This window comes from Symphalangus syndactylus, chromosome 16 (genome assembly GCF_028878055.3).
Source record: "Symphalangus syndactylus isolate Jambi chromosome 16, NHGRI_mSymSyn1-v2.1_pri, whole genome shotgun sequence".
Lineage (NCBI taxonomy): Eukaryota > Metazoa > Chordata > Mammalia > Primates > Hylobatidae > Symphalangus > Symphalangus syndactylus.
In genome coordinates, this window is record NC_072438.2 from 94683040 (window position 1) to 94695265 (window position 12226).

The window sequence follows — 12226 nt, forward strand, 5'->3', positions numbered from 1 at the left end:
GTGAAATCCCATGAAACGTTTTTCCTGGTTCCTGGAAGTCTTTTTGTCTTCTTTGGAGGCATCTTTTAAAATGCCCCCAGTCACTCTCCCCACCCCCAGCACCTCCCAGAAGGAGACAGATCCTGTATTACTTATAATGTAGAGAATATAGAAATGCTCATCCAATAGGAAGATGTAGAAAAATTAATGAATCTATCTATGTAAGAGTAACAATAAGGACCCATTCCCTGGGTAATATTTATTTCACATATGTAGCTTTCAAAATGCTTTTCTGCTCTACCAGTCTATAAGCCAGTGTGTACTGGGATGGCTGTTTCTCTCCAATACCATGGTACAGGCCTGACACTAAGGAGCTTAATTTGTTAATATTTGTTTGAATGGAAAACTGATATGTTAACACTGGGAAATTTCACTGAAGATTCTGTAAGTCCTGAAGAAGGGCTCCTTTGGTCCATATATTACACCTCCAATTCATGGGAAGAGGAGACATCTACTGGAAATCCCTTCCATAAGGGAGCACATTGCTAAGGAACTGTACATACATGATCAAAACTCTCACCACTCTACAATTCATCCATGTAATCAAAAACCACTTGTATCCCAAAAATAGTTTTTGGCTATTTGGCTCAGTGCCCAGAAGAAAATCCTTTGAGGTACAGAGGTGGAGAAACAGACAACTTCTTTGTAGTTTGCCCAGCATGTTCATGAGACAAAACGCTACTCAATCTAAGCAGTTTGAGTTGCCCACAAAGCCTGGCTGCACGGTGAGAGTTAAATGCAAGCACACAACTGAATTCTGCTAGATTGAATTCTACTAGATTTGACCTTAACAAAATAGGTTAAGAAAGAAAAAAATATATGATCAGAAGGAAAAAAAATCTATCTTAAAATTTCTTTCTATATCCCCAGTTATTAAAAGAAGGACAAGAATTTTCTTTAGATTGTAAAATGAGAATTAGCTTTCTTGAAGAAAGTCACCTGATTGGTCTTGAACTAATTAAGAAGGTGCAAGAGAAAGATGACCTAGGGATCATAAAGCGATTCGTTTTTCACCATTAAGTGGAACCAGAAGGAATTCACCTTGAAGCATGAAATGTGGTTTGCTCAGATTCTCCCATTTGTACCCACGTCTCTCCAGGGAGAGGTCGGCTGAACCTTGACCTATAACAATCAAAGACGGCTGCAGAGTGGATTTCAGAGAAGAGAGGGCCGTGTAATGCACAGAACTTGGACAAAATGGATGAGTGGGCAAGGTGTGTCTTATAGTGAAAGGTCATGCCCTTTCAATATAAGATAATGGTATTTGTTTATTAGAAACCACATCTGGGGATTGTACTCTTTGTGGGTAAAGTTTATTGGGCTACATTTCCAAGACTGTGCATCAGAGTAATACCAACACCAAAACAAGAAGGTTAAATTATTTTTTTAAATCCCTAGAAGTTTGAATCAACATGTCCACTTTGAAAATCCAACATTATGCTAAGAAAGACACATGGGGGCCACTTAACCTCCAAGGTCCTGGGTTACTCTCCCTTTACCATGACATGTTAAATCACCCCTCTGTCTAAACATTAGCATCCTTTCACACTTTTAAATATAACTAGGCTCCAGTGGAAAGGCACCCCAGGTGAGAATCCCAGTGGAAACCAGAAGTACTTACTTTGGCAGCACGAGAATCTGCACAATGAAGATGCAGAAGAATATGAGACAGGCACAAGTCACGTAATACTTGAACGCTGGCAGTGCTGTGGCCCGGTACTGTGGGGGAGAAAGGAACCTGTGAGTGACAGTTCTCCAAGAGAAGAGCTACACACAGTGCTCAGCAGCCTGGTTGTACCCAGAGCATGCACCACACTCAGAAATTGTGTAGATTGCAGCCAACGTGAGCTAAGGAGAAAGCCTGTTCATCACAGCAGTGCGTGCTTCCTTCCCCCACATGAACTGTGAAGGAGTGACTTCCAAGGACCACAGTTTATAAGTGGAACTGTTCTCAAACCCATCTATAAGTAACTGAATCTCTCTAGTAAGGAGAGAGGCACCTGACCAGAAGGTTGAGTGAGTGAACTGTGAATCGTGCCTGTGCCCTGGGTCCCATGAGGGTCTGTTGTCTATGACTACTGAGGGAAAAGGCATGACTTCTCATATACTATCTTACTTTGAATACTACTGAGGAAATGCAAGACATATTCATTTATTTTAGTATTTTATTTTATTATTTGTCTTAATGCTATTGAGAGGTGATGGGTAAAGTTACAAGACCGAAAAGGTTTGCCAACTTGGTTCTTAGTTGGCTAGTTCTGAGCCTAGCCAATGGGCTCCCCTTCCTTTCTCTTGTCCAGTGCGTTCCGCAGGGGCCCACATGGTTCCCCATGACGTGAATAAGCTGATCAGCATTAGCTGCCTACCTAGGGCTGACCCTGCTTGACTTAGGCAGGATAAAAATTCCAGATATGGCTATACTTATGATGCTGATGATGACCCCTGCCACATTCAGCACAGTGCCCTGCATTCCCTGCTTTCCCTGTACTAATCATTCAATCCACACAACAGCCCCTATTTTTGGATGAAGAAACTGTGGACTGGAACAATTGACTACAATCAGTGAGATACAGTGCATGGGAAACCAGGACCTTCACCAGGCTCTGAACTCAAGACTCTCAACCATGAGGCTCAACTGCCTTACGAAAGGTTGTATGGTAAATTTAAAGGAAATAAAATTTTGTGCCAATGCCATTGAAACCTCCTGAAAATACTGTCAGGTTGCATTGGCTACATTTGCATAAACTTTCCCAAGTTATAGGGACACATATGTATTTTTTGGATTTCAGCCTCCCTGGTTTAGTGCTGCATGAGGGATCTCTGAGGGGTCTCCAGAGATTTCTCTTCTGATAGCTCTTGTGACCTTTTGCCCTACCTCATGCTCTGAAGGGCAAGCTGGGGATAGATGGACAAAAACTGAGCTTAAGTCTTGCTGCTCTCTAAAATTTGCTTTAAAGTCGGCATCCGCAAATATGTGTCCATGAGGAATGTAAAGCTGCATTTTGAAATGATCACTTTCTGTTTACTAGAATTTTGGGGGGTATATTTTGTGACTTAGTAGCCAGCATAATTTCCATGCTCATGAAGAAGCTACTTTAGCATCCTTGCTGAAATGTGATTACATTCTATGCACTCAATTAAATCCTTATTTTTTAACTTCTTCAGGCCTTTGTGCAGAGATATGAGTAGGAATTTCTTTGTGGTATTAACAAAGAAATGGACTTCTATCAGGAAAGAAATAATGTAACAGCTAAGCAATAAGTAGCCATTAATATTTGCTAAAGTTATTAAGGATAAGGTGGTCAATAGTAGTGCAATATAACAAGCATCAATTTGGTAAACTGTCTGCAGTCAATGGTCAGAGTCCTCATCCTCTACTTAGGAGTAGACAACAGATCTCTTGACCACCAACATAAAAAAAAACTTTTGGTGTGTCCATAGATTTTGGAAGGAATTATCATATTTAATATTTCTATTTGATATTCATAAAATAATGCAATAAATTTTATCAACATAATTTTAATACCAGAGCTGCGAATGCTACCATTAATGTAACTTTTGTTCAAACTAGGCCTGTAATTATATAGTTGGATGATGCAAATTACTTCTAAGTCTGGTTCCTTCTCTAGATCAACAAAAAACGAAAGGCGAACAAAATAAAGCTGAGCCAGAAGAATGGTTGTCCTTTCTGCAACAATTAACTGAATTCATTTTAGCAAACCCATATATAGCTTGACAGGTAAAAACTAAATGTCTGCTGACTTATTTGTGCCTGAAATAGCTCTCACTTTAAGAGCCATAATATGAAAGTATTTACATGCAATAAAGCTTAAAAGTTTTAATTATCCGGAAAAAGCATTGAATGTAAAGCTCATATTTTGGTCAAAATATTAAAATAATTTGTGTAAAGACATTGTAGATTTATCAAGAAGAATTCTGTTTCTTCTAAGACTTTTCTGAGAGAATTTCACATTGAGAAGAGTAGATATTATCTCCCACATCTTTCATTTAATTGGCATATTTCGCACACATTGCAGATACCATTTACTATCGAGAGGGTTTAGAATGGTGACTGACCAAAGATAGAAACTTGGTAACAAGAAATACAATAAAGCAATATATGCATGAAAGAACCACCAGAAAAGCCAGAAAGAGTTCGAATATAGTCAGAGGCAGTTTAAATGTCACATATAAAAAACATGAGCACAATTTCATAAAGAAATTCAAATTTCAGAAAACCCGATTGATGATTTTGAAGAAGAAAAAAGCTTACCTCTTTTTCTAGTACTTTGTTATAGAAAAACAGTGAGATTCTCTGAATGTCTTCAGACTTGAGCCATTGCCTGGAAATAGAAAGGACCAACACATCATAAAACTGAATCTCCAATCAAACACCTGGAACTATTTTTTAAAATGACTTGCACTCTTCTTTCTTTATTGTGTATCATTCCGAACAGCATTTAAAAAAAAAAAAAAAAAACATGTGATGGCAACTAACTGGATATGGAATCTGGATACTGCTAACAGGATCTGAAAATAGAATACTCCTAATCACACACTGCCCTCTTTGGAAAATTCTATATTATAAACCAACTGTCATATCAATTGAAACTCAAGGGATCTGAATTAAACAACAAGGGAGACAAGTCATCTAAAGGAGTGAAGACATCAATAATTTGATTCCCTAATGTTTTTCTGAAATCACACAGTGGTTTCACCTCCTTAAGGATCTAGTTCCTAGAGAAGCACATTTTTTTTTTTTTTTTTTTTAGCTTCTAGAGGGCAACAGATCACCGGGCATCCAAACCGTCACAATGCTTTTAAGATTTGGGTGAGAACGTTTTGCTTCTTTCAGATTTAGTGAAAATACTTTCATTGTCATTTTTTTCATTTCTAGAAAGTAAAAGTCATGCTTGAATAAAGCTTTTTCTTTTTCTTTTTTGTTTTTGAGAATGAGTCTCGCTCTGTCGCCTAGGCTGGAATGCAGTGATGTGATCTCAGCTCAGTGCAACCTCTGCCTCCTGGGTTCAAGCAATTCTGCTGCCTCAGCCTCCCAAGTAGCTGGGACTACAGGGGCATGCCACCACACCCGGCTAATTTTTGTATTTTTAGTAGAGATGGGGTTTCACCATGTTGGCCAGGCTGGTTGTGAACTCCCAACCTCGTGATCCACCTGCCTCAGTCTCCCAAAGTGCTGGGATAACAGGCGTGAGCCACCGCACCTGTCCAGAGTTTTTAAAAAATTGGTAAAAATACTAATAAGCAATCCATTCAGAATAGGTTGATGCAAACATAAAAATGCATGCATAAGTACTATGCATCTCTCAGTTGTTGAAAAATAAATAAAAATTATATGGAAGTATGCATTGTACCACAATGTCTGACTTTTAAACATCCGTTTTAAGCAAGTAATTTGGAAGACTCTCACTGCCAGGCACACACCATGATCAGCTTGAACATCCCAGGAACTAGACCATCCACAGGGCACTTTCGACTGGGGCAGGGAAGTCAGTAATGTATTCTAGACTGACTGCCGTTAAAAGTGAGAACAATAAAAATACTTCTTTTTTAAAAACTATTATTTAGTGCAGGATTGTCACATAGGTAAAATTTGTGTCCCGGGGGTTTGTTGTACAGATTATTTCATCACCCAGGTATTAAGCCTAGTACTGATTCGTTATTTTTCCTGATCCTCTCCCTCCTCCCACCCTCTACCCTGCAACAGGCCCCAGCGTGTGTCACTCCCCTCTATGTGTCCATGTGTTCTCATCTCTCATCCCACTTATAAGCGAGAACATGTGGTATTTGGTTTTCTATTCCTGTGTTTGCTAAGGACAATGGCCTCAGCTCCATCCATGTCCTTGCAAAGGACATGCTTTTTTTTTTTTTTTTTTTTTTTTTTGTTGTTGTTGTTGTTGTTGAGATGGAGTTTCGCTCTTGTTGCCCAGGCTGGAGTGCAGTGGTGTGATCTCAGCTCACTGCAACCTCTGCCTCCTGGGTTCAAGCGATTCTCCTGTCTCAGCCTGTCAGGTAGCTGGGATTACAGGTGCATGCCAGCAGACCCAGCTAATTTTTGTATTTCTTAGTAGAGACGGGGTTTCTCCATGTTGGTCAGGCTGGTCTTGAACTCCTGACCTCAGGTGGTCCGCCCACCTCGGCCTTCCAAAGTGCAGGGATTACAGGCATGAGCCACCACACCTGGCTGATCTCATTCATTTTTATGGCTGCATAGTTCTTTGATTCAAGGGTATAAGCTGTAGGGAAATAAACTTTTTTGGTATTTCTTATTACTGTACCAGCTGCAGAACTATTATTCTGTTTCACAAGACTAGATGGAGGAATCAAAGGTTGATTAGCATTAAAACGAGCAGAAAATACAACTTAAGATAAATTTTAACCATGCTCACTTTCAGAACGGTGTCTTTATCAAACTATGAATAATATATGCAGGTAACTTACTAAAAACAACATTTCCTTTACTGAGAAAAATATATAGTTTATAAATGCTCCTGGAAAATGTCAGCTTGGGAGTGAGAGTGAAATTAAGGAAGTGAAAATAAAACCAGCATCTCCTTTACTAGTCGGGCCAGCATGCACCCAGTCTAGGATTTTGTGGCCTGTGACCTGCAGATGGACAGCAAGGGCTCAGGATCAGGCTTGCTTGCCTTAAGTCCCCAGAACCCATGTGGTGCTTTGTGAACTCCAGTGCTAGATCCATGCTTGGGGACACAACTGAGTCCCCACCAGTGGACACACATGCCTCCCTTTGCCATAGCACGCTGGGTCTGGCTTGTGGCTTCTCCCTTGCAGTAATGATGGATGGGCCTAATTCTCACCTTGTCTTCAGAATTAAGAAGTGTATATTCTTCCTACACACTCAATCACCTCTGTGCTCTGTGAATCTTCTGCGGTGGCCTCCACTCCCACTACTGATTTAGAACACAGGTATCTCAACATAAATTTTGTAATAAGAACAGATGCATTTTTGATGGATAGTATCTAAAATTTGAAGATTTTCTCATATAGAATATATCTTTTAAAAATGTGACTGGAGGTATCATGCTACCTGACTTCAAACTATACTACAAGGCTACAGTAACCAACAGCATGGTACTGGTCCAAAACAGAGATATAGACCAATGGAACAGAACAGAGCCCTCAGAAATAATACCACACATCTACAACCATCTAATCTTTGACAAACCTGACAAAAACAAGCAATGGAGAAAGGATTCCCTATTTAATAAATGGTGCTGGGAAAACTGGCTAGCCATATGTAGAAAGCTGAAACAGGATCCCTTCCTTACACCTCATACAAAAATTAATTCAAGATGGAATAAAGACTTAAATGTTAGACCTAAAACCATAAAAACCCTAGAAGAAAACCTAGGCAATACCATTCAGGCCATAGGCATGGGCAAAGGCTTCATGACTAAAACACCAAAAGCAATGGCAACAAAAGCCAAAATTGACAAATGGGATCTAATTAAACTAAAGAGCTTCTGCACAGCAAAAGAAACTATCATCAGAGTGAACAGGCAACCTACAGAATGGGAGAAAATTTTTATAATCTACCCATCTGACAAAGGGATAATATCCAGAATCTACAAAGAACTCAAACAAATTTACAAGAAAAAAATCAAACAACCCCATCAAAAAGTGGGCGAAGGATATGAACAGACACTTCTCAAAAGAAGACATTTACGCAGCCAACAGACACATGAAAAAATGCTCATCATCACTGGCCATCAGAAAAATGCAAATCAAAACCACAGTGAGATACCATCTCACACCAGTTAGAATGGCGATCATTAAAAAGTCAGGAAACAACAGGTGCTGAAGGGGATGTGGAGAAATAGGAACACTTTTACACTGTTGGTGGGACTGTAAACTAGTTCAACCATTGTAGAAGACAGTGTGGTGATTCCTCAAGGATCTAGAATTAGAAATACCATTTGCCCCAGCCATCCCATTACTGGGTATATACCCAAAGGATTATAAAACATGCTGCTATAAAGACACATGCACACGTATGTTTATTGCGGCACCACTCACAATAGCAAAGACTTGGAACCAACCCAAATGTCCATCAATGATAGACTGGATTAAGAAAATGTGGCACATATACACCATGGAATACTATGCAGCCATAAAAAAGGATGAGTTCATGTCCTTTTTAGGGACATGGATGAAGTTGGAAACCATCATTCTGAGCAAACTATTGCAAGGACAAAAAACCAAACACTGCATGTTCTCACTCATAGGTGAGAATTGAACAATGAGAACACTTGGACACAGAGTGGGGAACATCACACACCGGGGCCTGTTGTGGGGTGGGGGGAGGCGGGAGGGATAGCATTAGGTGATATACCTAATGTAAATATGAGTTAATGGGTGCAGCACACCAACATGGCACATGTATACATACGTAACAAACCTGCACATTGTGCACATGTACCCTAGAACTTCAAGTATAATAATAAAAAAATGTGACTTGCTGAACACATCATGCTGTAATTTTTCTCTCTCCAATTACACCTCAGGTTATTTATCACCAATTGACTTGGGAATATTTTGACTGGTAGAAAACAAGGAGATTGATAAATGTGATTTGGATATTTGGAAGGGAATAGATTTGTGTGTGCTGATTAGGTCAACTATTACTTGTGGGGGATTGGAACTACCGGGAAAGACAAGATCAGTGGAGGAGAGAGGAGAGGAGAGAAGGGAGAGGGAATGTGTACACGCTTGATTTAGGGCCTCCTGACATTTTTCCTGACCACAGTGGTCTATGGCATGAAGAAAGTCAACCCCATCCTGGGTTATCACAATAAGTGATTCTCTATTTACTTATACTAAGGTATTTTTTTCTTTTGTCAAGAGGTTAAGGAAAATACAGGAAATTCTGAATACTATGCTTACTAGAGGGGCATGGGTATACCCACACCTGCAACCAGATTTATTCAGGAATATGGGAATGCAAGTCCTTGTCACAAAGGAGGTACTAAATGAGAAGACCATTTTCTTATTGTTATGAACTGCAAGTTTGTGTCCCCCACCAAAGTTCATCTTTGAAGCCCTAACTCCCAGTGTGGCTGTATTTGGAGATGGAGCCTCTAAGAATGAAATGAAGCTTAAATGAGGTTATAAGAGTAAGGTCCTGATCTGATAGTATGAGTGTCCTTGGAGTCCTTCTAAGACAAGACACCAGAGAGCTCTCTACCACCATAGCATGCACTGGGTAAAGGCTGAGCAGATGGTGACATCAGTCATCTTTAAACAAATGCCTGTTCAATACATCAGTGAATGAATAAGCAAAAATCTGCATAGAAATCACTGTTTTATGGCAATAGCAGGAAACAACTGAATGGTACATCAAGCCTGGAGCCCCTGTTGAGTCCTCAAGCGAAAATTCAAAGATCAGAAGAACTTCATGTCAAAGAACAAGAGGAGTTAATGAGTAAGGCATAACAAAGTGTAACTGAGGTTAATCAAAAATATATGCATAACAGCTTCCATTTGAAAAGTTTCCCTTTTATTTTTTGAGTACAGCACATTTTTCTCTATTTGATTTCTGAAACATGTTGGGAAAATTACAACATAAGCAGTTACACCAGCACTAAGCATTACTTTGAAATACAACTACATTAAAACATAAGGTATTGTGGGGTGGGGGGAGGGGGGAGGGACAGCATTAGGAGATATACCTAATGCTAAATGACGAGTTAATGGGTGCAGGAAATCAACATGGCACATGGATACATATGTAACAAACCTGCACATTGTGCACATGTACCCTAAAACCTAAAGTATAATAAAAAAAAAAATAAGGTATTAACTAAACATATATTTGCATACTAAATAACACAAAGCAAACACACAATTTAAAAGCAACTTTAACAACAACAAAGCAATGCCAATGGTGGCACTCTCTGATGATTTGTTTGGTAGGAACGTTCTAAAAGGTGCATACAAAAATAATTTAAAAAGGTAGGTGTCCTGTGTGAACACATGCTGAGGTTAACTTTAGGAATTAGTTTTTAAAATATTAATGTTATTATTATTATTTGCTAACTTTTGTAAAATAACAAGATTCCCTCTTTCTTCTGATCTTGTCTTATTCTGGCGAGTCACATAGTATCAGATGCTATTTCCTCTGCTTGAATGAATGCATCCTTCCACCTATACTTTATGAAATCGGGTGCCTCCCTAGGTTTTAGCTGCTGTTAGATTGCAGGAAGTTATTTATTTCTCAGTATGTGACGGTTTGAGGCAGAGGCGAGGTTGTTTTTCACACTGACCCTAGCTCCAGGCAAAGCAGAGCATTGGCCCTGGTGCTGCTGGTGGGTCTTGGGCACTTTGGTACAGGAGGAAGGCTTCACCTACTTGTAACACAGCAAGGGGATCTAGACAGGTGATAATTCAGTGTTCTAGCACATCTGAATAGCAACTCTTGCCTGACCAAGATGCTTTATTGCTTAGAAAATATGCGCTCACACTCACACACAAAGGCACACACCCACCAGAGACACACATATCACACACATGCGATTCTTTCATAAGCCCTGTAAATACTCGATAACAGGTACCCACAAGGAACAATCTAAAACAGGCATGCATTTTGCAAAGCCATGCGCTATTTGAGGCCCTGTAACTTAGAGAAAAAGAGCTCTAGGTGAAAATCATTTACACTTTTCAACAGTCAGCTTTCATGATAAAAATTAAATAGGTCTCCATAAGGATGGAAGCTTTTCTGTGAAGGCTTTTCATCTGGACCTCCTGATGTTTTCACTACAGTTCAACTCAACAAACAGGAATGGAATGTCTGACGTGCACCAGGCACCACACTGAGCCATGTGTCTTCTGCTCTCCACGGGTTCAGTTATGACACACGTACACAAGGAGAACACGAAGGGTGATGAGCGCAATCATTCTGTCCAGGCTGAGAAGGCCATCACCTTCTTCAAATTGTTTCCCTCCCACAACTCTGGACCATTTAAAACCATAACAGCAATTCTTGGCCTCAGAGGCTAAATGACATTTAGTGCCCCCAAAATCAGTCCTCGTCTCATTGCTCACCAATGCTAATTCTCTTCCACGATTTAGAACACAGGTATCTCAACATTAATTTTGTAATAAGAAGAGATGCATTTTGGATGGATAGTATCACATGCTAAAATTTGAAGATTTTCCCATATAGAATCTATCTTTTAAAAATATTACTTGCTGAACACATCCTGCTGTAATTTTCCTCTTTCCAATTACACCTCAGGTTGTTCATCAGCAATCAACTTGGGAATATTTTCTAGGCAGGAATTAAATATTTTTTAAAAAGATGAAAGAAATACTTTTAACAAAAACTATTCTGAGGGACAACTGAAGTGAAATGAATGAATGGTCTCAGAAACTTGGCTTTGTCATGGTAGCTATTGCAGAGCTTATGATAAAATACCTTTGGAACATAATAAAAGATGAATGAGAATTTAAGAGAAAGAAGTACTCACTTCTGTGCATTAATCCCATCAATTGCTTGAATCATCCTTTCATTCAATTCTTCTTCAAATCTCTTCTTTTGTGACTTGGTTCTATATGAAAAAGGGAATATTACGGGGAAGGATATTATTAGTAAAATAAATATTAAGCCAATTTTTTAGAGATACATAATATTTTACATACTTATGTGGTACAGATGATATTTTGTTGCATGCATGTGCAATGATCAATCGGGGTATTTGGGGAATCCATTATCTTGAGTATTTATCATTTCTATGTGTTGGAAACATTTCAAATTCTCTCTTCTGACTACTTTGAATTACACAGTACATTGTTGCTAACTACAGTCACCCTACTCTGCTATCAAACATTAGAACTTATTCCTTTTATTCAACTAAAGTTTGGGCCCACTGACCAACCTCTCTTTACCCACCCATCTCCCATCCACACACCTTTCCCAATCTCTGGTATCTATCATTCTACTCTCTACCTCCATGAGATCAACTTCTTTGGCTCCCACATATGAGTGAGAACTTGCCAAATTTGTCTTTCTGTGTCAGTAAGCCTACTTTTCTATGATGTCAAAAGCTTTGTTTAATTCTGTCAATCAAGTAGAAAAAGAAACAACAGCCTATGAGCAGGCTCTTCTCTATTAACATCCAGCCACTCTTTGGATTAAGTGAATAACTAAAGT

At 39.2% G+C, this 12226-nt stretch overlaps 1 protein-coding gene across 1 annotated transcript in view; it reads right to left on the reverse strand.

Annotated features, from left to right (window-relative positions):
- ADCY2 (adenylate cyclase 2) overlaps window positions 1–12226 on the reverse strand; it is a 436796-nt gene that overhangs the window by 103247 nt on the left and 321323 nt on the right. The window contains exons 12-14 of the mRNA XM_055246496.2: window positions 11544–11624; window positions 4313–4382; window positions 1661–1758 (exon numbers count right to left, since the gene is read on the reverse strand). Coding sequence (XP_055102471.1) covers window positions 1661–1758; window positions 4313–4382; window positions 11544–11624 — 249 coding nt within the window. The remainder of the gene's footprint in view (window positions 1–1660; window positions 1759–4312; window positions 4383–11543; window positions 11625–12226) is intronic.